General features: G+C 38.8%; 1 protein-coding gene across 1 annotated transcript; it reads left to right on the plus strand.

The window, feature by feature from the left end:
• Positions 1-3,449: 3,449 nt before the first annotated feature.
• LOC139939503 (uncharacterized) lies at positions 3,450-27,374 on the plus strand. Its single transcript, XM_071935468.1, has 15 exons — positions 3,450-3,641; positions 12,205-12,373; positions 13,072-13,161; positions 14,314-14,480; positions 14,896-15,086; positions 15,511-15,650; positions 16,667-16,926; positions 17,327-17,485; positions 18,409-18,455; positions 19,784-19,893; positions 21,149-21,401; positions 21,937-22,130; positions 22,786-23,207; positions 24,390-24,495; positions 26,146-27,374. The coding sequence occupies exons 2-15, from the start codon at positions 12,239-12,241 to the stop codon at positions 26,266-26,268; spliced, it is 2,397 nt and encodes a 798-aa protein (XP_071791569.1). The 5' UTR covers positions 3,450-3,641; positions 12,205-12,238; the 3' UTR covers positions 26,269-27,374.
• Positions 27,375-27,504: the final 130 nt, after the last annotated feature.

Here is a 27,504-nt window from a genome sequence, read left to right on the forward strand (position 1 = left end):
TCGTGCCCTCTCGAAACATTCGAGACATGTTTTTTGTTTGTTTGCCTTTTTAAGTCGATGTTATTATATTCGATGTTTTTATTTTTCCGTGTGGGCAAATAAATGGCAAGTTTTAAAGTCAGGTACTTCCTTATGCGAAAAGCTCCTAAAAAACAGTCATCCATTTTATGGATTATTCGGTCACATTTTTATTATAGTTCAACGGTATAATACAAAACTATTCAAATCGCTGCCAGCAGCAATAATAGTACTTGTACCAAATTAAACGTCTGAAGTAAAACATTATACATGGGTTTCCAGTTTGTTAAATATAGCAACACACAAAACACATTAAAAAATACTGATAATAAAAATAGGTTTTCTCAGTCAATTTCAGCAAATGAGCAGCCAATTTAATTTGCATGCGTTCGAATTAAAGCTGTGTTGCCTCTCCAGTTGTTACTGCGTTTTAAGTTCAAAATTCGGCCTTTCAATTTCGTTTCGAGTCGAGTCAAATTCCTTTAGCACTCTCAATTTAACGCATCATCGTTCTTTTTCGTGGCACACACGCCTCAAGAACCGTCTGCGAATTCGAATACTGCTTTGATTTGATGAATTGTTAAATTGAATGATTATTTTGCTAAATCTAATAACGCAATATTACATTTGACTAATCTAAACGAAATCGAATGACCCTTTTCAGTAACATTCGTGCGAAACGGCACCCTTTGAAGTGCCATGTTTTCGAGAAAGAAGCAATTTTCCACGAATTTGATTTCTAGACCTCAAGTTTAGAATTTGAGGCCTCGAAATCAAGCATCAGAAAGCACACAACATCGTGTGACAAGGGTGCTTGTTTTCTTTCATTTCTATCTCGCAAGTTCGATGACCGATTGAGCTCAATTTTTCACAGGTTTGTTATTTTATGCATATGTTGAGATACACCAACTGTGCAGGCTAGTCTTTGACAATTACCGATAGTGTCCATCGTCTTTAAATAAGTTTCGGATGAACGTTTGACAGCAAGTTGGGAAAAAAACATATGACACGAGAAAACCATTTTCAATTGAATACTTTATCCAAGTTCGCCGAAAACAAGGCTAAAAGTCGATATTACAAAGGGGCACCACGGATTTGAAACAAAAGGAAAATAACTCAGGGGAGCTGAAGGTTTGAATTGGCGTTCCTCTAAAAGACACTGGACATTATTGGTAATTGTCAAATACCAGTTTTTCTCACTTGGTGTATCTCAACATATGCATAAAATAACAAACCTGTGAACATTTGAGCTCAATCGGTCGTCCAAGTTGCGAGATATTAAATAACGAAAGAAAAACACCCTTGTCACACGAGGGTGTGTGCTTTCAGCTGCTTGATTTTGAGACCTCAAAATCTAATTATGAGGTCTCGAAATAAAATTCGTGGAAATTACCTTTTTCCCCAAAAAACTACGTTACTTCAGAGGAAGCCAATTCTCACAATACATTGTTTTATACTATTAACCTCTCCCCATTACTCGTTAAGGTTTTATGCTAATAATTATTATGAGTAACTACCAATAGTGTTCACTGCCTTTAAAACAACAGTCTTGTAGGATGGAGGGAAACATGTACAATGCAAGGAGATCCAAAGAGATGCTTGAAATGAAGCTGTTTAAATTGCTCTTTGTTCTTGTACAAAACGTAATAGGGTGAGAAGAATAAATTGTGAGAAACCGTGTTGAGCACATTAATTTAACCATCTTCTTGTAGAAAAGACAAAAACTACGGTGGGTAATTACTTGTAGTGTTGATTAATAACTCTGCACTCTCTAATATATAATTAAAAAAAATTTCTTTGTTTAGTTCGCTGATCAACTGATCAGCGAACTAAACAAAGTCATCATAAATCAGTCGTAGATCTGTCACACTATGGATATTAATTAGTGGTTACAGGTCCAAATCTTGCGTGTGAACTGCAACATGATATGTAGGTCAATTACGATGCCCTAGATGGGGGTCATGACTTTAATGACTGGGGTTCGTGTCTCAGGTGATAATTAAAGACATTAATTACACATTAAAGGAACACGTTGCCTTGGATCGGTCGAGTTGGTCTATGAGAAGCGTTTGTAACCGTTTGTTATAAAAAGCATATGGTTAGAAAGATGCTCTTAAAGGAGAATACAATGATCCACACAAATATGCCTCGACATTGCACGGTTTTCCTTTGACCTCGTCGACTAAAACGGTCGGCCATTCATGGGAGTCAAATTTTTGACTCACATAAATGGCCGACCGTGTTAGTTCGCAAAGTAAGGAAAACCACGCAATTTCGAGGCAAATTTGTGTGGATCATTGTACTCTACTTTTAAAACATCTTTCTAACGTAAAATGGAAATATAAAAGTTCGCAGGTTTACACTTAACTTAATAAAAAAGATGGTCATTGTGGGATAACTTCCCCGATTAAAGTACTTTAGCCTTTTGGCTTTCCCGTTTTTGAGAAAACAAGTAAAACAACTCTATTGATCTTCGGAGCTCGAAACTCCGATGTTGAATAACAAAGAAAGTAGTAGCCTAGCATTTTCTTTTCTGACTGTTTTGTTTACTATAATAATAGACCGGTTGAGCTTAAACCGTGTTTTGGGAGGCGATATTCCCAACTAAGTTATTTCACTGAACGAACCAATCCGTGGACATTTCTTCAACGTGGCTCTAGATTCAAAGGCAAACAAAAACCCAAACAAAAACCCAAACAAAACCCAGCAATTGCAAGGATTCCTTGGTGAGGAGGTATAGCCAAATTAAAGTCAAAATGAAATATTGCGCCAACCTTCCCAACAAAATGAAATTGTGTATTCGGAAAGATCATCTTGCATGTAATTTATTTACCAACAGTAAATATTATGACTAGTACTTGAATTGGAGACGGTCTATAAACTTTAAAGGAACGTTACAGAATTGGTAAGAAACTAAAATCGTGAAGATCACAGAATTACATAAAACTTACACGGTCTAATAATGATGACAGTAAAACGTCCTTTGAAGTATTTCTGTCTGAAATATAATATTAGATGAGGAACAACAATTTTGGAATTCGCTCAGTGAACAATTTATTCATTTTGTTTGTTATGGCATCGATGCAATGCAAAATTTGTAATAGGTTTTCCACTTTTCTCTCATGACCCAGATAGCCGATCGATCTCGAACTTTTAACAGGTTTGTCAGTTTATGTATGTGGATAGCATTAAGTGCTTACACTGCCAGCAACCTTTTTGCTAGCAACCCAATTCTGTAAATGTTCCTTTAATCGGACCTTAGTTTCGGCGCCAATATTAACTAACAGCTTTTCAAAAAGATTAATCGTCTGCATCATTTCGCACGACAAGCAGATGGTGCTGTTTTTACACACCTGTGCTTTGGTGCAAAGAATTCCACAATGACAATTACCTTCTTATTGAGCCAGATAATCTGCTAAGATGATTTATACTACTGCCACTGATGATGCAGAACTGTTTTATAATGAAGTTAATTAATTTTTTTTATTACATTGGGGAAAAAGTATCTTCGAAATGTGTATAAATACGTGGTACGAAGCGCTCCAGAGACCGTGCTTGCTTGGGTTGAAGGTGATATCGGAAGTGCCGGACAACGGGACGATCGTACGGCTAAGCTCAGCCAGGTAAGACAGATGAGTTCGTAGGTTTGGTATACGTTCGATTGTGACTCTGAAAATAAATGGCAATATAAACTTAGTTTGTAAGAAGTACAGCAGCTTTCGATATAGTATGAATACATTTTGAGCAACTGTTCACTCCAAACGGCTGTTAGGTGCACTGCGGCTGTGAGGTTCATGAAACAGATATCACTTTCTATCCTAAACTTTTGAATTTCGTTACATAAGTATTTCAATTGCTGATTATTCTTCCTGCTTGGATATAGCTGCTCCAGATTTTTGGCAACAACATTTTTAAAACGCTACGCACCTTTTGAAATGAAATGTTCATCATATGGTATCTTATAGGATTGAAAGAAACAGTCGGTTCAATTACAAAACGCATACAATTCCTTAAGGCCGCCAGCAACAATTTAACATTATAGTTTATGTTGAAGTTATAGACCACAGCAATTGTCTTTCATTTCAAAAACCGGGTATTAAAATTGACGCATTGGTTTATTCACACATAAAATATACAAGAAACAAAAAAAGAATCAAAATTTACACCATATGGTGTTAAAATAACACGAATTAATGTACACAGAAATATCATTGGTTTTTATGAACCAACCCAAGGATGATAAATTTGATTTTCTCTTCAATATCTGTACTTAAAAACATCCATGTTGTCAATTTAAAACGGTACCTTAGTTTATGCAGTGTTGTTCTCGTTAAAGACACTGGGCACCGTTGGTAATTGTCAAAAACCAGTCTTCTCACTTGGTGTATCTTAACATGTGCATAAAATAACAAACCTGTGAAAATTTGAATTCAATTGGTCGTCGGAGTTGCAAGATAATAATGAAAGAAACAAAATCCTTGTCACGTGAAGTTGTGTGCCTCCCGATGCTTGATTTCGAGACCTCAAAATCTAATTCTGAGGTCTTGAAATGACTTCTTTCTCGAAAACTACGTTACTTCAGAGGGAGCCGTTTCTCACAATGTTTTTTACTATAGGTTTTCTCGGTCAAATTCGGCAAATGAGCAGCCAATTTCATTTTCATGCGTTCAAATTAAAGATGATTTGCCTCTCCAGTTGTAACTGCGTTTCAAATTCAGAATTCGGCCATTCAATTTCGTTTTGAGTCGAGTCAAATTCATTTGGCACTCTGTTCAAGTTAGCGATCGTCATTCTTTTTCGAGACACACACGTCTCAAGAAGCGACTGCGAATTTGAATGCTGCTTTGATGAATTGTTAAATTGAATGTTTATTTTGTTAAATCGAATGACGCAACATTACATTTGACTAATCATAAAACGAAATCGAATGACTCTTTTCAGTAGCATTCGATTTCGCGCGAAATAGAATAGCTTGATGGTTAAATTGGCTGCTCCTTTTCCGAAATTGGCCGAGAAAACCTGTATCAACAGCTCTTCATTACTCATTACAAAGTAAGGTTTTATGACAATAATTATTTTGAGTAACTAATAGTGTCTAATGCCTTTTACTATTGCTAAAAATTGCAATGGCCTCCAATCGAGAACCATTACTAAGATGTTTGTCCTGGAAAACGTGTACATCATTGTTTCACTTCCCAGATAACATTCATACATTGGGCCAACGTTGGTGTTTGGTCGGCACCGTTGGCGTTGGTATTGTGTCAGCTTTTGGCGTTAGCCCCATGTTGGCACTACGTCGCCACGATCGGCATTGGCACTATGTTTGGTTCTGACATTGGGCCAACGTTGGCTGTAGGTCGGCAGAATTACGTTGGTTTTACACTGGCGATCAATGTTGAGCCAATGTTGGTTTTTAGTAATTAAACAATATTCGGCATTGTGTTGGTATCCGACGTAGAACCAATATTGGCTCTAAGTCGGCATTACCACATTGGTTTTAAGTTGGCACTCAATGTTGAGCCAACGTTGGTTATAAGTGGGACGTCAATATCGGCATTGTGTTGGTTTCCAAGGTAGGACCAATGTTGGCTCCAGGTCGGCATTACCACATTCGTTTTAAGTTGGCACTCAATGTTGAGCCAACGTTGGTTATTAGTGGGATATCAATATCGGCATTGTGTTGGTTTCTGACGTAGTACCAATGTTGGCTCTAGGTCGGCATTACCACATTGGTTTTACGTTGGCACTCAATGTTGAGCCAACGTTGGTTTTAAGTGGGACGTCAATATCGGCATTGGGTTGGTTTCCGACGTAGGACCAATGTTGGCTCTAGGTCGGCATTACCACATTGGTTCAACGCCGGCTCTCATGGTCGAGCCAACATAAGTTATTTTGTGGGAAAGCAATAACGGCTTGTGTTGGTGAGGACGTAGGACCTATGTCGGCTCTGGGTTGGCAACATCACCATTGTTTAACGTTTGCGATCAGTGTTGAGAGAATATTGGTAGCATTAAAGCTTATTCATTGGACCAACGATGGTTTTTAGTCCATTACATTTGCCTTGGCAACGAAAGCAATTGACCAACAATGTTGAGGTCGGAATTATGACAAGTTATAGCATTTTTTTGCTATAATTTTTTACATTAAATTATGGTTTATTTATTTTAAAATGTCATCGCAGCATACCGCTGAAAACATATTTCAAAATCTTTAAAAATACTACAATAATCACCTTCCTCCATGCAATAATTAATTAACTAGACATTAGGTGTTTGTGCACAAGCACAAAGCTGTTCCGTGGTCTTTTGCTTCGATTGCGTGCTTCAAAGATTATAGTTGGTCTGATTTCAAGAAATAACAGTTTTGGTCTTTGCCCAAAACTGAAGAAAAAAAATTGAAAATCGGTTGTGTAGTTCTTGAGTTATGGCCCCACTTCCGGTCAACATGGGGTCAAGATTACCCAAGGCTAATCTCCAATGCCAAAGGAGTCTCCCAGCAAACATCTGTATTGGCTCGATACTGGCATTTCGTTTGAAACATTGGCAATTAATCAGCCCAGCAGTTGCCATAAATGCTGGCACAATTCTTTATTGGACCATTACAGTCATGTCACTCTTGACCCAGAATCAGCCCGTTATCTGGCCAGATATGGCCCACTGCTGGCAGAAGGCTGGCCCAATACTCCTTGCACAGGCCCAATAACGCTTGCGCCGATGCTGGCACTTCTGTTTTGGGCCATTATAGCATGGCACTATTTGGCCCAGAATTGGCCAGCTACTGGCCAGATAATGCCACAGCTGGCAGAAGGTTGGCCAAAATACTTTTTTGCACAGAAACAGTTGCCATAACTCACCCAGTAGACTTACAGGCCCAATAACGTTCATGATGAGTTCATGCGGGCACTTCTGTATTGGGCCAACACAGTTTGCCACTATTGGCCCATAATTGGCCCGTTACTGGCCAGATTGTTCAGTGTGTAATTAATACGTTAATTAATTAAAGGCAGTGGACACTATTGGTAATTACTCAAAATAGTTATTAGCATAAAGCCTTTCTCGGTGACGAGTAATGGGGAGATATTGGTGGTAACAAACATTGTGAGAAACGGCTCCCTCTGAAGTGCCATAGTTTTCGAGAAAGAAGTAATTTTCCACGAATTTGATTTCGAGACCTCAGATTTAGAACTTGAGGTCTCGAAATCAAGCATCTGAAAGCACACAACTCCGTGTGACAAGGATGTTTTTTCTTTCATTATTATCTCGCAACTTCGATGACCGATTGAGCTCAAATGTTCACAGGTTTGTTATTTTATGCATATGTTGAGATACACCAAGTGAGAAGACTGCCTAATATGCTGTTTAATAAGCACCGAGTGATATAATATATAATTAAACTTCCGTTGAATTTGTACCCATGGTTGTGATATTGACTATCAGTTATTCCAAATTATTACATTATTGCAATCAAGATTTATTATTATCTACAATTTTGGGGGTATTTTATAGCAAAAAAAAATCCAACAAATTACATTACTTTGTCAGTTTTTAATTGTTTTCACAATCTTAAGCCATCTTGTGGCACAGCTTTGTCACCCTGCCTTGAAAATTCTGTAGATTGTTATTAGCTGGGATCCATGGGAGATCAGTGAGTTTTTCTCACTGAATGGATTTCCCAGGATAAACAAGAAATAAATAAATAAATAAATAAATAAATAAAATTGCATATTATGACCAAGGTCGGTTCAATGCCGGCCCAATGGTGCGCCGTTACAAAATCAGTAGGCCTATTGGCACAGAACAGCTTTTTTATATCATTATTTGCCAAAATGGAGTGCCACTTGGAAACCAGTGTTGGCCCAGAACAAGTTTTCTATACCATTTTGCCAAAATGGCTTGGCGCTAAAAAAAAACAGTAAACAGATGTCAGAAAGTAAAACTTTCATTATCAGACGAAAATTCAACCAGCATTTTAAAAATGCAAAAAGTATATCAAATATATTAAATTTAAATTAAATTACTTTGCAATTAAAAGGTCCATTACAATAAAGTGTAGTTGTCCATGATAAACAAAAAATACAAAAAGTGAAAAAACAGCAGCAATGAATAAATTAATTTAAAAATGAATGCTATTTTCTTTTAATGACCTGGACCGGCGCCTTTGAATGTTTTTACAGAGTTAGTGCGCCTTACAAATGCTGTGTTTATTATTATTATATGTAAAAACCAATAAAATAATAAATACATTTTAGCACAGTTTTTTTTTTTAATAGTATTCGGTTTCTCTAAATGCTGGTACCATCAGGGGTCGATTTCACAGAGAGTTAGGACTAGTCCTAACTTAGGACTAGTCCTAGGAGATATAAGAAACGTATGGCTAGTCCTAAGTTAGGACGATTAACTCTTCCTATTTCGAGATAAGACTAGTCTTAACTCTTTGTGAAATCCACCCCAGGTTCAATAGCTTGAATGACCTAATTCCTTTTTAAATATCAAGTCGGTTTAGTAATAAGAACATATTTTCTTTACCGTTTTGCCAAAACCAGTATTGACATGATTGGCCCAGAAAAAGTTTTCTATATGATACCATTTTTATAAAAATGGTGTGCAGCTACAAAACCAGTATTGACTCAATGAGAGGTTTTCTGCCTGTTTTCCCAAATGGTGTGCCGCAAAACCAGTATTGGACCAGTGCAGGTTTTCTACTGTTTCCCAAAATGGTGCACCGCTACAAAACCAGCATTGGCCCATTAAAAACATCATTTTGCCGAAATGGTGTGCTGCAACAAACCAGTATTGGCCAAGTACAGGCAAACCTCCGTCCTAAGCTAACTAAAATAGTTTGCCTCTATAAAACCTACATTGGCCCAGTGCATGCACTTTACTAGCAAGGACATGACGCTTGACCGGAAGAAGGCCAGCACTGGCCCAATTCTGGCTCAATATCATCATCATAATTAACGGCACCGTATCGATACTCGACGCCGGTACATGCCACCATTGGCCCGATACTGTATTGTGTGTTAGGCTATAACTGAAAAAAAGGTTTGAAAATCGGTTGTATAGTTCTTGAGATATGGTCCCACTTCCGGTTGACCCGGAAGTAGAGGTCAACATGGGGTCGCAGAAACTGGAACAAGTTTGAAATAGGTTGTATAGGTCTTGAGATCTGGTCCCAATTCAGGTTGACCCGGAAGTAGAGGTCAACATGGGGTTACGGTTTTTCAAAGTAAAAATTTAAAAGGAGCCGATCTATAACTGAAACAAAAAATGAAATTTGATTGTGTAGTATAACTGAAACAAAAAATGGGCCAACTTCCGGTTGACCCGGAAGTATACTTCTAGAGATATGGCGCTGCTAAGATTTACTAATTAAATATGCAAATGAAGATCACATGGTTAATTAATTAAGAATTTAAAACAAAATTATGTTTAGAGTAAAGCTTATTTTTCAAGCTTCAATTTTATATATGATTTAACTCTTTTATCTTTATACTTTAGGATAATATTGGGCTTAAAGACACTGGACATTTTTGGTAATTGTCAAAGACCAGTCTTCTCACTTGGCGTTTCTCAACATGCATAAAATAACAAACCTGTGAAAACTTGAGCTCAATCGGTCGTCCAAGTTGCGAGATAATGAAAAAAAAACACCCTTGTCACACGAAGTTGTGCGCTTTCAGATGCTCGATTTCGAGACCTCAAATTTTCAATCTGAGGTCTCGAAATCAAATTTGTGGAAAATTGTTTCTTGTAACTACATTACTTAGAGGGAGCCGTTTCTCACAATGTTTTATACTATCGACCTCTCCCCATTACTCGTTACCAAAAAAGGTTTTATGCTAATAATTATTTTGATTAATTACCAATAGTGTCCACTGCCTTTAGAGAAAAAAACGTGCACAAATCTTTTGAGGTTTTAGGCGGAAACAAAGAATAATAACAAAAAATAATAATAACAATCTCGACGAAAACAATACCTGTTCCGACAGTAGGTCGGAACAGCTAAAAAGCTTTACAATAGAAAATATGATACAAAATTACAAAACAACGGCCTGGCCGAAATGTTCAAATAATTGATCAGGTTTCATATCAATTGTCAATCATTTTGGGACACCATTGGAAACAGAACGTTGATACACTGCATGCTGTTGGGGTTGGTTTGCTTGTTTTTTTTTTGTTTTTTTTTTGCAAACGGACAAAGCTTTCAAATGGAAAACGTTGGAGTTGTGTTGAAATGTTGCGTAGTTATGTGTTTGAATTAGGTCAGCGGTCTGATGTTTCGTCGTCAACCATTTATAACAAGAATCATACTACGACAAATGAGTCAGGGGATACGACCAAATGTGGTTAAGTGTGTCTGCCTGGTCATAAAACAGATTAAATGTCTTTGCTTGTTAGTTATAGGACAAGTTTGATGGTCAGAATCATCGCTAATGTTGAAGTTGAAGGAATTGACAATCAAATGTCATTAATCCCGAAAATACAGTTGAGCCAACGTTGAGCCAACGTTGGGCCAACATTGACATAAATGCAAATTTGTGGGCGGGGGCTTAGAATTGTGTGAATATTTACTTTGATAATATCACAACAATTTGGGTGAGTTTAAGTTATCCAAGGCAAATTCGTGTATTTTTGTGTATAATTCTTTTGTAAGAAAATATGAACATCAAAAGTACAAACAAACATTTGTAATTCAACCATGTTAATTAAGAAGCACACAGTTTGAATTAACAACAAACCATGAATGGAAAGTCTATGGATCCTGGACTATAAATACAAAACATACAGTGCAGAAGGATGCATAGGCATGTATTATAGATTGTAGTCAGTTTAGAAAGTATTTAGTTATTGGTATCGTAAATTACAAGTAAATAATATAACTGATAAGTAGCTGTTCACAGATTCTAACTAGGCCTACTTGAATTAATCATAAAGATAATTCAGTTCTTGAACAGAAATATAAACTCAAAGTCAATATTTTTGAATAATGATACGTTGGCTCAATGTTTAGCCAACATAAAGATTATTAGTGGGGCCAATGTTGGGCCAACTTTAACATTGGCCCAACGTTATGCCGATGAGCAAAAGTAAATTGGGCCAATATTGGTAATCAACATTGGCCAAACATAAACATTTCATTGGTTCTATACGTTGGCCAATGTTGCGTTGGGCCAACGTAACTCCTATGAGCAAAAGTATGTTGGGCCAACGTCGACAGCCAACGTTGGCCCAATGAAACTGTTCTGTTGGCAGAATGATGTTGGCTCAGTGTTTGATTACGTTGGCCTGATATTGGTTCAATGTTTTAACATACATGGGCAAGACATTGGCCCAATGTTGAGCCAATGTCTACGTTGGGCCAACGTTGGGCCAACTTTTACATTTGCCCAACATAAGACCGATGGGCAAAAGTACGTAGGCCAATGTTGACAGCCAATGTTGGTCCAATTAAAGTGTTCCGTTGGCCCAACGTTGGTTCTATGTTGTGATGCTATCTGGGTTAGCACAAAATAGTGGAAAAAACACTCTTTCAAGAGCCATATGAAGGACAACTCTTTTTTCGAGTGGTCTTCTACTCTTTTAGATTGAAGTTTGCATCTTTTTAACTATTTGTTCACTCTGTCCTGGAGTGAAACCCCTCTAAAAGAATGAAATAATCACCACTCTTTTTAAAGAGCCATATGAGGGACAGCTCGAAACGTACAGAGTAGTGTTTTTCACTCTTTTACATTAAGAGAGTATGCCTACATGTATATAACATTCTGTTTTTTTGTATCCTTAGTATTGAGACATCTTCTGTTCTTCCCTGTGTCCCTTTAGTTAAAAACATCCCATTAAACTCTGTAACCACAATTTGTGGAGCACCACAGCCTTTAGTATTTCCCTAATGGGGACCTGTTCTCCGTCTCCCCACAAGGTAGTGAATATGAATTCACCCATACACACACACTTGTGGATCGAGTTTGTGGGGTCCTGCGTTGTTTTTCCATTATTCCTTTTCAAAAAACTTCCCTTGTGAGGTCCAACGAGTAAAAAGTATTCCTGTGTGGGGTCTATTGTTCCATTGTGTAAAAGACCCCACATGGGCGTTCTCGTAAGCTCACACCTTTCCGGGACCGTACCTTGATGTCTTTTGTATATTACCTATAAATACCTGTTCATTTCTTGAGATCATTGTGTTCCACAGGTTCAGCAACTAAATACATCCCATTGCCGTCACAATGTGTAGTCTCTACTTCAGCCGCTTACTAAGCCTGGCGTGCTTACTACTGACCATCCACTCATCGACGTCAACCATTGGCTACTTCGAAGGAGGTAGCATCTTCTGGCAGGCTAACCAAACACACCCACAATTCGTAAGTGCCTCCTCGAAAACTCAAGGGCGCAAAAAAGCACATTGAAGACCCTGGAAATGAGACGGGGAATAAAAACAAAATTGGAAAGAATCACTTATCAAACCATCCTCTTTTTTGTTTTGTTTTGTTTTGTGTTGTCACTGGACACTATTGGTAATTACTCAAAATAATTGTTAGCATAACAATACTTGGTAAAGAACAATGGAGAGCTGTTAATAATGATACAACATTGTGAGGAACAGCTCCCTCTGAATTTGAGAAAAATGTAGTTTCCTACTCAAATATTAAAAGACCAGGCCTGAAGTCTTTTATTATGGGCAACCTAAAAACACACAACAATGCTGTTTTTTCTTTCAATATTCTCTTGCAACTTCAATTGAGTAAAACAAAAAATTATGCATATGTTGGGAAACATATAAACAAAATAAATTGTATGCATATCTACGGATACACCAAGTGAGAATACTGGTCTTTGACAATTACCAAATGCGTTCAGTGTCCGTTATATAGGAGGGTTGGGGTGGGTTAGGAAGGAGCTTGAAACCCGCTGCATCTGCATTGATATCTACAAGAAGATCAGGCAGGAAACAGACTTTGAAAATAATTTGCATACTTGTACAATCTTAAAATCTTAAACTGTGCATGCATAGTCTTCGTCCTAAGTGACAACGCAATAATGTGTTTGTTGTTATTTTCAGATCCAAATCAACTTTCGTCTGCACTTCAGGTTGAGCTACCAGGCGTATTTACACGAACCATGCACCCAGGCCAATATCAATGACGGCTCGGTTAGTATTCAATTTTGTTCCGTTTCATTTATTCTGGTTGTGAGCTAAAGGACTCTCAGAACAGCGAATAACCCACTGTAGGCCTATACTAGCCAAGAACCGCATGGAAAGAAGACCAGGAAGAAGTTTCAGTTTCAGATGTGGGATGAAAATAATTCCGGGGAAATCCACGCAGTCAGGTTAGAGACTAGAAACGCAATCGACATACCGCCCCGGTGTGACTCGAACCGGGGTCCTACAGGTGGAAGTCGAAGAAATTACCACTATGCACCAACCGACCACATTATTCAATACTAAGTATTTAGAGTGATTTAAGACAATAAACTGTTTCACTACTGTTGAAATTAGTTGACATGAGATCGCTGTCCTTTCAAGGCCATACTGGATTGCACTGTTTCGATTAATTTTCAATTAAAAGGGAGGGTTTACCTTTGGTTTGCACCAAACCTTAATAACCACCACAACTCACTTCGTAAGAAGCACTGCAAATGCTAGTAAAAATTCACATTTGGAGAAACGATTCCCTTCAGAAAAAGATGTGGTTTCAAAGAGAGGTATTCAAAAAAAACATTTCAATCTCAGAAACCTTTCAGTTGAAACCTGTTCTCATATTTCCAATTTATCAATTATTTTTCCTGCGTGGAAGTAATTTTTTTGTTTTTCTCCGGTTCACACAATCAATGAGAGGATTGACGAAAGGTTGTAAATAGTTGGCATTTTTTTACAACACAAATATTATCAACGCTTGGCACTTTAATGTTTAATTACGAATTCGTTGTGTCGTGTATTATGTTCACCTGTCCTTTTGTCTTTTTGTCTGTCTGTCTGGTTGTCTTGTTTTCTTGTCTGTCTGGCTGTTTTTTTACAAGCTCATGCTTACCAAAACGGCCCCGTACTCTATTTATTTATTCATGTTTACTCTTACTTAAAGAAATGTTTTGTTTTACTCCGTAATACATGTTACTGTTGTTATACTATAATGAGAGTATGGAAATAAATGTATTCTTGATTTGGAAACTTGAATTGAATAACCACATGTACATTTGTATAGGATGAAAACAATCAAACGATTCTATCAAAGGTATGTTTTGCCTTTACACAAGAAAGCTATACATGATTTTAATAATTGTAGTAATAATGTTATTATGTCAGACTCTGACCACAGAGGATAGCTTCTACGTCAACAAGGGCGAAGAAGATGAGATTAAGGTATACGCATCGTACGTGTGCACCAATATGGACCAGAGGAACAACTGGGGTACTGGGATACAAACTTTGCAATACGTCATGCCACCCGGCCGGACCACAGCAACCATCAAGTAAGTTTTCGTTTTTGTGTTAATCTCTTAGGAGTATATTGTGGCTCTGAAAATAGTATAGTTGCCAACTCTTGGCAAGATTACTGAGTGGGGTATTCTGATTTGGAACAGCTCATGACCAAGAAATATGGGGATTTAGTGCTAAATTGAAGAGTATAAAAAAGGGGGGAACAGAATTTCAAAATAGCTTGTAAATAAAGTTATCAAAATGATTGTACTCGGGCACGATTTTTGGCACTTGAAAATAGTCTGAACATTTTATCAAATACAAGGGCTAACCTACATGTTCATGGTTTAATAGACTTTTCAGACTAAAGTCACAATAATTCATCTGGTTTTTCCAAGGACACAAAAAATGCGGAAAACACAGTAAAGTAGGAATAAAATCAAACCCGTGTGTTAATTCTGCATATAGTTACGAATCTTGCTGCTGGCTGGGCGACATCCAGAACAATGGTCAATCTGTTGAGAATGGCAAGGGGTGGAACTTAGCCGCCACAATCAATACCGACCACGGGGACGGTATCATCAACACCCCGCCCCTGTCATCCTCGTTCCCAATGTACCACATCATGGAAGGTTGCGAGTACACGCTACCCATCCCACGTGAGTAGTGAATTTAGTTAAGCACACGGTGTAACTACTCCAAAGAAGAAAGAAAAAACGACAGAACATTTTACTTGGTAAAGAGCACTGTACGGTAACTACACCAAAAATAAATTACCAGAAAAACTAACTTGGTAAATAGCACTGCAAAGCTGGTAATGTTTTGTTTAGAGGTAGAGGTATTTCTTTTTACGAAGATTAGAATCGGAAAAAGACTTCAGGCATGATGCATTTCTCATGCATCTTAAAGCACGCAATATTATACAACCAGGGTGTTTTGTTTGCCATTACTTTCTCGCAACTTAAATGACGAAATGAGCCCAAGGGAGGATATTTTGACAACTTTTACCAGATAGTCTTGTTTCTATATGTTACTTATATTGTTCACATGAATACACAAACATTGTAAATCTGGCTCACCTAGACTTTGATGCGAACGGCGATGACGTCAAATGCCGCTGGACGTCCGAAAACAGAGATGAGTGTAACCATGACGACAGTGACATCTGCGGTAAGATCTTCTACGATTCGAGAAAAAAAAGGAAAGTTGCTCAACTCAACGGGGTAAGTTGCAATAGGAGAATAAATTATAATTATGAAAGGCACTGGACACTATATATAATTACACAAATAATTGGTAAACTTACTTGGTAGCTGTTAATGGAGAGCTGTGGATGGTATAAAACATTATGGAGGTTCAACAGCACGTTACGCGAGCAAAAACTTGAACGTGAACGTGAACGTGAGAAATTCTCACGTTTTAAACATACGTGAAGTTACCACTTTTTACGTCAGGTAATAACGTGCAGACACCGTACGTGAGCATGCATTAAGCCCAAAGTGGTGACGTCACCTAGAAACAACACAATTTTCTGACGCTCACGTTCACGTTTTTGCTCACGCAACGTGCAACTGAACCTACCTAATGTAAGAAACAGCTACCTCTGATTTCATCTCTCCATCTTCTTCTCTGTCTACCTATTTTCCTTTTCCCTCATATCCTTGGTTGTCAGTCAATTATTCTATCTATGTCCATCTGTTGTCAAATTCTGCCGACAGTGTGTTCAGCCGATCTCCATTTAGCTTGTCATTTCTATTTTAGGCAGTTCTTGTCCATGTCGTACCCCGATGTCATCTCTCCATCTTCTTCTTCTCTGTCTACCTCTTTTCCTTTGCACTGTCCTTGGTTGCGAATACATTATTGTTGTTGTCCATCCATTTTCATGTCTTCGGGTAGTGTATCAAGATCGTCTCCATTTAACTTGTTTTATTGTTCCTACTCTCTCAATAAAACAGAGTGGGTGAAAACACACGTTTGTCTGCCATACCACTCTTGCAAAGAGCCATATGGCGGACAACTCTTTTTAGAAAGAAAGACGGGTATTTTCAACTCGATTTAGAGTGAAGTTTGTTCCAATTTCACACAAAAAGAGTACACCTATTTACTTTTACTCCCCAGAAAGCGAAACTGACACCATTTGGACAAGTCTAGAAAGTGAAATGTTCACTCTTTTACATGATGATCTCTTACTGCAGTTTCTGCCATAACCGGTGCTTGAATGATTGTTTCTTCTTCACAGGAGGAGTGCACTCTAGACTTCCCATCCAGTCTCCCTGCCGGTGTCTACGCCGTCCCGGTCATGCTGGAGGATTTCAGCTCCAGCGACCTGGACACTCCTCTCAGTAAGGTCCCCGTGCAGTTCCTCGTCCGGGTCTTCGAAAGTCCCGGTTCATGTCGACTGCCTCAGCTTGAAGTGCCCGACGATGTCTGCTTGACGGTCTTCGTGGGCCAAGAGTTTCGAATGTCAATTTACGCCATCGCAACATCAAGCCAATACAGGTATACACATTTATCCTTGGTCCAATTTCATAGAGCTTTATAAGTACAAAAATTAGCTAAGCACAGCAAAATTATGTTTACCAGAATAACATTAACAGCCAAGTGTCACAAGAACATTATGTAGCTGGTATCTTGCTTGTTGTTTTGCTCAGCAGACAAGTTTACGATATTATCTAACCTGTGATATGTTTAACCTTAAATAATTTGTACTCGTCCCAAAATAAATTTCACTTTCCAAAATATAAACTCGGGGAAAGAAAAAAACTATAATTATCTTATCAATTCCAGAACAGGTAGGGTCAAGGTTTTTGTCTATTTTGTGCGGATTTAAAGCAAAGTTATCAATGAAGATGTTTTTTAAATAAAAGAACCCAACAATCCCCTTTTCTCATTGTCATAGAATCACTGACATCATTGTGCTTGGTCTGGCATCCCAAATGGAAGGACCTGATCGTGTGCAAGGGAATGATGCGAAGTACAAGGGGACACTTTCTTTCACACCGTCAATGGATCACAAGGGCAAACACTCCTTCTGCGTCCTGGCTGTAGAAGAAAACGAGTAAGTCTTAAAGGGATCATGCGGGGTCAGTTCGGATCAGGATGGATCACGTTGGGTCAGGTTGGGTCAGGTTTGGATCAGGGAGGCGTTCCACTTGCGCAAACGTTGCGCAGATGTCTAGCGAACGGTAGCAACCACCTCTTAATAAAAAGAGTGAAAACCACTCGTTTTGTACACCATACCACTCTTGCAAAGAGCCAACTCTTTTTAGAGTGAAAACGGATACTTTCAACTCGTATTAGAGTGAAGTTCGTTCAAGTTTCACTGAACAAGAGTGACACAGATTGACTTTCAGTCTCAAAAGAGCGAAACTGACAACACTCGGACAAGAGAGTGGAATTTCCACTCGTAGGCGAACGTCCCTGCAAACATAATCTGCATTGCAATCAAAATATATATAAAAAGGGCTCGTCAAAATTATATCTACATATTTGGGGGTGTAATTTATAGCAAACAAATCCCAACAATATACATTACCATGTCCGTTTTTAAATCTGGTCACAATCTTAGGCCGTGTTTTGGCACAGCTTTGACACCCTGCCTTGACAATTTGCAAACTATGACCAACGTCAGTTCAATGCCTGCTACAAAACCAGAGTTAGAGGTTTAACTTTCATTAGACGAAAATTCAACCAGCATTTTAACTCAGTTTTATAAAGGAATTACATGCATGCTGTTGAACCTGATGCGGTACCGGCATTTTGAGAAACCGAATACTACATATTTATTTTTATTTCATGCTAAAATGTATCCCTCCATTATTTATTTTTATTTGATATTTTTTTCCTTCATTTTTTTTGTATTAATCAAATTTTAATTTATCCTGATAAGATGGCGACGCTCCCGATCGCATAAAAGAATTAGACAGAATTGTCATTATGACAGTCATTATGTATAATTTTAAATTGTCTATTCGTCCGCAGCTTTTGGAGTGAGCAGTCCTGTTTCAGCTTGCATGTCATTACCGATGGTAAGCTTCATAACCCATACAGTGCATTAATGAGTTTTTAGTGCGAAAGTAACCCAAATGAGTTCCACAAATGCAGAAAGGTTCCATTACTTACTGGCTTCCCAGTAAGCCAAGACAGTTGATAGGTAGAGAGAGGGTGTTGGAAATCTCAGAACCTAACGTGGAGTACGCACGCGCAAGAAGCCATCGTTCGCCGCTAACCAGTGAAATACGCTTGCCGTAAGCACAGAATTCCCTGCTTCCATAAGCGCAGATTCTGTGCTTACGGTAAGCAGAGCCATGAAAGTGGGCCATTGAAGCCTGCTACAAAGAGCAAAAAATTGCCCAACTTTTACAGAGAAGAAGATCTTTATGGCTGTTCAATTTTGGTGCACAAATTATCTAGTAAAAATTAATTTCCAGCCCCTCCTCAACACACCCTAGAACATAACTCTGTGCTATCAAGGACTTTGACTCAGATAGGGCATTGCATTTTGCAAGAAAACAAAAGTTTAAACTACTTTTGATAGGCATCTGAAATCACACAAAATGTGTGCAACAATGGTGGTTGGTTTTTTTCTTTATTCTCTTGCAACTTTGACGAACAATTGAGTCAAAATTTTCACAGATTTGTTATTTGATGCAAATGTTGGGATACACAAAGTGTGAATATTGGCCATTGTCAATAATATACCAAACGTATCCAGTGTGCCTTTAAAATTGTCACATTATAATAATTTCTGAAGATTTGTTGTTCAAATTTACTATCTACTGAAGGTTTTGAATAACACAATGGCAGTAATGTCTGTACTGTACTATTTTCATACAAACACCTGAGATTGCAAAGAACTTACATATCTGGTGAGAATACTGGTCTTTGACAAGTTCCAAAAGTGTCAATTGCCTTGAAAGGCAGTGGACACTATTGGTAATGACTCAAAATAATTATTAATAAAACCTTACTTGGCGACGAGTAATGGGGAGAGGATGATAGTATAAAACATTGTGAGAAATAGCTCCCACTGAAGTGACGTAGTTCTCGAGAAAGAAGTAATTTTCCACGAATTTCGAGACCTCAGAACTAGATTTTTGAGGTCTCGAAATCAAGCAGATGAAAGCACACAAATTCGTGTGACAAGGTTTTTTTTTTCTTGCATTATTATCTCGCAACTTGGACGACCAGCTGAGCTGAATTTAACAGGTTTGTTATTTTCTGCATGTTTAAATACACCAGGTGAGACGACTGGTCTTTGACAATTACCAATAGTGTCCGGTGTCTTTAACGAATAAAAAAAAATGTTTGTATTGCCGTTAGTCCTATATTACGTGTATTGCGTTACTCTGAACAGAAAGCCAACGGGAGCAACTGCGAGCGCTTCCAGGGTTATCCAAACCAGAACGAGACTCTATAGTGGCAACTGATTTCATCCCGGACTGGAAGATTCGATTTAACCAGAAGGTTTGTCTACCTTTTTTCTTACGCCGTCGTCAAAAGTAACAACAAATCCTGAACACACAACACAAAAATTGAAAGCTAACAATTTACAAATATTTTGACAGTACAATCATTAAATGAATATATGTAAAATATGTTTTGTTTTTTATTTAATGTAGGTTTTCTCGGTCAAATTCGGCAAATTAGCAGTCAATTTCATTTTCATGCGTTCAAATTAAAGGTGTTTTGCCTCTCCAGTTAGTTACTGCGTTTCAAATTCAGAATTCGGCCATTCAATTTCGTTTAGAGTCGAGACAAATTCCTTTAGCACTCTGTTCAATTTAGCGTATCAACAGTTTTATTAAAGACACAGACGCGTCTAGACGCCTCAAGAAGCGTCTGCGAATTTGAAAGGCTGCTTTGATGAATTGCTAAATTGATTTTTTTTTTGTTTTTGTTAAATCGAATGACGCAACATTACATTTGACTAATCATAAAACGAAATCGAATGACCCTTTTCAGTAGCATTCGATTTCGCGCGAAATAGAATAGCTTAATGGTTAAATTGGCAGCTCATTTTCCGAAATTGACCAAGAAAACCTATAGATAACTGATAGTCCTACTAACTGAAAAATATTCTTTTAGAAATACTTAATCAACATCATCATCATATTTATGCCATTCTTAATCTCTGTCTGTTTTTTTTCTGTTAAATACATTTTATTGAGCTATTTTACGTAGTTTAATGTTTTTAACCATCCTGTCATTGGCGTTTGTGCTATCGGAGGTTGCTGAAATAAAATAAATCATCATTATCATGCTCTGCATCCATCATGGGGACGTTAATCCAACCAAACAATGCGATACGATGCAGACTGTACAGATGTGCCCGAGACTCAAAGTCTTCTCTCAGCTGACACACACAGGTGTTAAGAGGTCGGCCTCTTGGTCTCTTCCAGGCTGGGCTGGGGCGGGATCCCGGCCTAGACTTGGTTCAAGTCCCGTTTTCGTGCGAGAGGTATAAGCATACCCGTCGTCAAAATGTAGCTATTGTGGTCCAGGCTGAATGCAGAACATCACAAAACAAGTTTTCTGGCGATGGTACGGGATTGGGACTCGAGTCAAAATCTAGGATCCTCCCCGTGCGTCGACGCTTAGCTTGAGGGCTTCAAGGGCAGGTTTCCTCTGGGAGCCGTCTATACATGACCAAAGAGGGAGCGGCATCTCCGGGAGATTTTCATGCTAAAACAAAACAAAAACTTGCTTTTTGGTTCCACAGGTCAAAAAGACAACTACCACTGCCTTCTTCCGAGTCACAAACCAGGAGAGTGGTGCCGTCGTCTTTGAGGCGGACACATCAGGACCAGATGTCCACATCAAAGGGAACACCATGACTTTCCTGACTGGCTTCTTCATCTTCCTGGAGCCTGCAACCGGGTACACCATTCATCTTGACAGAGGAGCGGTGGAGAGTGCCGACAACTGTAATACACTGTCTACGGAGGCTGGGTGGGACTTCACCACAAAAAGATGTGAGGACACCAATAATTTGTTGATATTGAACAGGTTCAGATCATGATATTGTTTAAACGACCAATTAATTAAGAGCAGTGACGTTTCTTTCTCTTTCTTGAGAAAAATTTACTCACATGCAAGAAAATAATTTGTTTATTTATTTGTTTAATTCATTTGAATTATTAACTCGCTGCGAAGCCAAGGGTTCTTAGAAGAGGGGTAAACTTTATAACTTTATATATCCAAAAAGGCCATAGAACCACCCCAGTTTCAGCTTAAGATGTAGGAGAAAAAAACCTATAGGGAAATATTCACGCAATGGTAGGAACAGAAAATCCAATCCACACAGTGCTAATGGCCACCAGAATTCGAACCGTGGACCTAGAGGTTGAAGGCGAGGAGAAAATACTACTACAGGCCACACCAAACCTACACTGCTGTCGTCCGTCCAGTCGTACAGTATTAGTCCTCTTATGAGAGGCCCTTACTGTCGGATGTCAAAAGATGCAAACATTAATGCAGAGAGTTTGTTGGTTGTATCTTTTGTTTTAGTTGACGAAGCTTACAGAACGACAAAAGCTGAATGCACCAAAACTGACATGACTGCTTATCTCTCGAAGTTCCAATATGGCGAGTTCGACCCAGAGACGATGCACCTGACTGACCCCAGGTGTACCGGGCAGGATCACAACCAGACCCACTATGCTATAACCACAGGATACGGCGGGTGTAGAACCAGCTTCAATGTAAGCAATCTGTATGATGCGATGTCGATAGTTGCTATGTTAAAAGTTGGTGTTGTTGTTCTTGTTTATGTTGTTGCTGCTGCTACTGTTGCTGTCGTTCCTTGTTGTTGTTGCTGCTGCTGTTTTATGTTAAAGATCTGTTGTTGTTTTGGGGGTTTTTGTTGCTGTTGTTGTTGTTGTTGTTGTTGTTGTTTTTGTTGTTGTTGTTGTTGTTGTTGTTGTTGTTGTTGCGGCTGATGTTGTTGTTGTTGTTGTTGTTGTTGTTTGCTGCTCTTACTGTTGTTTTTAGCCTATGTATCATTATTTCTTTTTGACGTGGAGCAACTGTCTTTTTCTTTGACTAGAACAAACTTTTCATTGGTTTGAAAGTTTAGGAACCCGAAGGCATCGACCCCAACTAAAAAGTCGCACAGAAGCAAACCACATAAAGTTGCCGGGCTTTCCATAGCCCTAAACTGCTCAATAGTGATGTCTGTTTTAAAAAAAAACTATCCTCAATCCAAATGGCACCGAGATCTTCATGGTTTCTTTCACACGGAGCCTTTTTTTAGTTTTTGTGCAAGAAAAGACGTATTATAAATACAGAAACATTATCCCAAGTAAAAGTATTTGAGTTTTACACGAGCACTTTTTTTCCTTGTGATGCATTCTTCAGCGTACCAGCTCTGATATCTCCTTCAGCAACATCATCTACATCCCTGACGTTCCGTACGCACCAGGGAGTGAAATAACCCGCCACCCACACAGAGAAGTTCAGGTGATATGCCACGTCCCTCCAAACTTCATCAACACCCGACAGTTCGATCCGGATGTCCGCATCAACATATTCGATACCCTCGAGGGAGAACTGACACCCGACCACACCGAAACGACCACACTACGGATGTATAGAGACCGGAGGTTTAGGAATGAGGCCGGTCAGCCTGTTGATGTTCCGTTGAATGTGAAGCTGTACTTCCAGGGTGAATCCCAGGATTGCCGTGATGGTGGCGGGTGTGACGTGTTTCTGGAGTCATGCTGGGCTACGGTCTCTGGGAATCCGTACGACAGCCCTCGTCATACTTTCATAGAGAATGGGTAAGTTAAGAGAAACTATTCATACACTACAATCTACGGGATACATCTATAACCATACAGGCATGTATGCTTCATTTTTCAAAGGGCAAGGGCACCAATGTATTTTTTCCTTGGTAGGCCTATGAGGATATAAATTTCTCCTTGAGCATTTAAAGTGCGCCAATGCAATGACCAGGGGCTTGCATTGACAGGCATGCGTGTAGCAACACTGTTTTTTCTTTTCTTGAAAGTGTTTTGAAGTAGATCCGAGAAAACCATGGCCCTATTTTATAGAGCTCTGATTTAGCACAAAAAGTTGCCTAAAATGACATACATGTACAAACTGTAACTGTAACGTGCAGGATTTTGATACCTTTTGTAGATCAAGTTTTTGGCCATGACATGAACCCCTACTCACTGTGAGTGTAGATGTTTAAAGTATAATACCTGCAGCCGTTTTCACGCAACGATGGGATTAATCCACCCGGCAAGTCGTAACTTGGGATGTGTTCAATAAATGCGTCCTAACGTCTTTGGATACGGAGTGCAATGTTTTCAGGAGACTCTCGTGTGTTAATACGTTGTACATGCTAAATAAATTTTCGTCTCCTGAAACGAAAAATTTTCTTCGTGACATCGTTTTATTTTGCAAAAGCTACAGCACCTTAGAAGTAATATTTCAAGGGAAGCTTTCTATAGTATTACCATCATTATCCTCAAACCATGTCTATAATGTAAATCTGTGGAAAAAAACATAAGTTTGTGTCGTACAAAAGGTACACAAACCCTTTAATTTTGCTTCGCAAAAAAAACCTTATTCTCCGAACCCAAGTCAATAGACCTTTATTATTCTGCCTCCATCTAGGTCATGCTCCTCTCATCGAATAACAATTTGAATGCTTATAATCATTTTGCAATTAAAGGAACCAGACTATTTTGTTCTTCCAGCCTCGGTTTGGTAACAATGATATCAGTGGGATAAATTCAAGATGGCCGCACCTTGATGTAGGTCTATAAGGCCAATCCAGATTAAATTGGCATTGTTTTAATTCTCATCATCGAGACCGGCACAACAAAGAAATTATTTTATGGAAACGTTTGCGGTAACACCACGACTATCCCAATGAGTTGGTTTGGTTTAAACAAGGAACCGTAGAGATTATTACTATACAACATACCTCGTTACTCTTCTGTGTACCACAGATGCGCAGTTGAAGACAAAGTCACAATGATGCCCACTAGTCAATCTTGGAAGAGTCGCTTCTCTGTGAGGTCGTTTGCTTTCTTGGGAGCTAGGATTCACGACCGGGTAAGAGTTTCTAAAAAAAATAATAATATGCATTTCCAGTAACAAAAAACAAAATGTATTGGTTACATAACAAGGGGAAACCGACTGGGTTATGTTCTCATGTTACAAACTCCGGAATATTCTACAGTGATTTCGAGACTTTAGCCCTTTTTTGAGCCATAAATTGCCACAGTAATTATGTTTTTTTAACGCACGTTTATATACAGTACGCCGTGTTTGTTTACATCCAATACCCACTATAGGTCACGTGACGCACGGAGCGCAATCGGTCTATTAATGAACATTTGGTGGACTTTTATGAACTTATTATGAACTCTAAGTTTGTTATACATTTTACTGAAAAATATCGCGGGCGTGGAGCGGGTCAAACTCTCCTGTAACACCGGTGTCGCATGCAATTGTGTCCTCTATGCAATAATTGCATATGCAATAATGTCCGCCGGACGGTTTTGCATATGCAATCGTGTCCACCCGGATGCTGCTGCATAATGCAATCGTTTCCGCCCGGACACATTTGCATATATTATGCAGTTGTGTCCGCCCCGTGCAAAACCGTTGCAGTAAATTAAACGCCCTTGGTCGACGGAACACGTTCGCCGTTTTTTTACAAGCTAAGTGCATGTCATGAATGACATAGGAAATGTTCGGCCGTTGGGTATTCGCTGCAATCATAAAACACGTGAATATTCATCCTACACGTATGGTTCAGTGCATGCACGCTCGCTTACGCGCGCACATACATGTAGTACAGTCATGGACACGATTGCACATGCAAAAGTGTCCGGAGCGGACAGTGTTGCATGGCGCACACAATGGGAGACTTTTAGGATGCTTGGTGGCAGCAGACTTACCAGGTAAAATCCATTGTTCTCGGTAATGTGCGCATGCTCATAACTACGTAAACAATGGATATTTACCTGGTAAGTCTGCTGCCCCTAGCGTCCCAAAGTCTCCCACTGCATCTGACACCGGCGCTCCATCCACCAACTGAGTCACGCCCTTTACCCCCATTACCAGTTTGTGGCGGCGCGCCTGTACGTTAATCCGGAGATCGTTGGTTCAAGTCCCGCTTTAGTTATGTCTTTTTTTGTTCGACCCGAATCATTATTTACAAGTGTCATTATTCATGTGTTAATGTAATAAAACTACTCTTCTGGAACGTACGTTAAAGGAACAATGTTCGAGTTAAAGGAACACGTTGCCTTGAATCGGACGAGTTGGTCTATAAAAAGCGTTTGAAACCGTTTGTTATCGAATGTATATGGTTAGAAAGATGTTTTAAAAGTAGAGTATATTGATCCACACAAGTATCACTCAAAATTGTACGGTTTTCTTTTTACGTCGCGAACTATCACGGTCGGCCGTTTATGGGAGTCAAAATTTTGACTCCCATAAATGGCCGACCGTGTTATTGGACGAGGTAAACAAAAAAACACGCAATTTCGAGGCATATTTGTGTAGATCATTGTATTCTACTTTTACATCATCTTTGTAACCATATGCATTTTATAACAAACGGTCACAAAACGCTTTTCAAAGACCAACTCGACCGATCCAAGGCAACGTGTTCCTTTAACTTCATATCGTTCATTTGAATATCTTGCACTGATGATTTTTTTTTTCAACAAATCTTTTTTTGGAACTTCACAGGTCAACGTGCACTGCAGTATTGCAGTCTGTGATTCATCCGACAGCCAATCAGTTTGCTCGTTAGGCTGCCTTTCACCAGTGAGTACACGAGAAGTTGGTTACAACGAGGTCTCCAATTGGTGAATCGAACCATTCCTTTGAGCAATGCTGAGTTGTTGTTACCAGTGAAAGGATACCAGAATGACTGCCACTCCAACAACAGCATTTTTTTTCTTCGAATTTTCTATTTAAATTAGTCATACACATAACTGGTTTTCATACCCATCTATAAAAGATCATAGGCTAGTGAGTAGCAACTGAAATCGAACACATAATGACTCGAAAACACGGGGGTGGTTTCTTATAAATATTTTTCTTTAAAAAGTACTGTGGTGGTGGTGTTGGGACTTTTTGAAAGCCCAAAATAAAAGGACCACCTTTGATGACCTTCATGACTTGTTATTTTGTTGCAAATAATTACCCATGAGCGAATTTTGCTATTCGATCCACAGTGAACAAATTATACATGGGGTAAATGAAGTTGATTCAAGAGAGGGCGCTTTTGGAAAAACTTTGCAAGCAGTTCGCCGTATTATTTACGTGTAAATTATTATACACATATTGACTGGTAACGAGGTAACTAGTATACGTCTATTCCCACGAGGGACTTTGAGTGATGACCAGAAGAGCGACCTATTTCCCGAGGCCGAAGGCCGAGGGAAATAGGCCCCTCTTCTGGCCCGCAAAACACGCGCGCGCGATCACTAGCCTATTATTAGTTCATCCCACGTGACCGTGTTTCAGCCAACCAGAATACAGAACAAGCAAGAGGTGTGTTATAAACTACTTTGATACATCTCTATTGACAGTGAAGGAATCATGTTAGTCGCCAAAATATTGATATACAAAAGGCCGAATTTGTGTCAGGCCAACCAAATAGTGTCCGCTCATTAGCATACTTTAATATAATTGGGCATGCGTCCATTACGTCACATTTTGTTTTGTTTTTAATGAGCCTCGCCAAAAGCGGTTCCTACACGTTGCATGTGATGTCTTTACAAGTCACTTAGATGTCGCAAAGTTATTTCTTTTAATCTGAGGATTCGTAGCACTTAACTCCTACTAATTTTAACTTTTAGCACTTTTCACATCATGGAAAGCTTTTGATTCGTAACGTTTAAACCTGCAAAAATATGTCGAGTTTCTCTTTTATTTGAAATTATTAAAACAAAAATTACAAAACAATATAACCTGGTCTGTTTTCGCATTAACTTTGCGTTAAACGTTTATTTGAAGTAACTTATAGGCCAAGGAACAGAAAGAAATGACACCCGTCAAGTGGCCATTAACTTCCTGCCAGTAATACTATCTCTAGTCTTG

This window comes from Asterias amurensis, chromosome 7, assembly GCF_032118995.1.
Source record: "Asterias amurensis chromosome 7, ASM3211899v1".
Lineage (NCBI taxonomy): Eukaryota > Metazoa > Echinodermata > Asteroidea > Forcipulatida > Asteriidae > Asterias > Asterias amurensis.

What these genes read in the sequence shown, in the direction of transcription:
- LOC139939503 (XM_071935468.1), top strand. Translation starts at nt 12,239, where the DNA reads ATGTGTAGTCTCTACTTCAGCCGCTTACTAAGCCTGGCGTGCTTACTA. An exon ending in ACCAAACACACCCACAATTC is followed by an intron (nt 12,374 to 13,071) that starts GTAAGTGCCTCC and finishes TGTTATTTTCAG; the next exon opens with ATCCAAATCAACTTTCGTCT. An exon ending in GTACACGCTACCCATCCCAC is followed by an intron (nt 15,087 to 15,510) that starts GTGAGTAGTGAA and finishes TGGCTCACCTAG; the next exon opens with ACTTTGATGCGAACGGCGAT.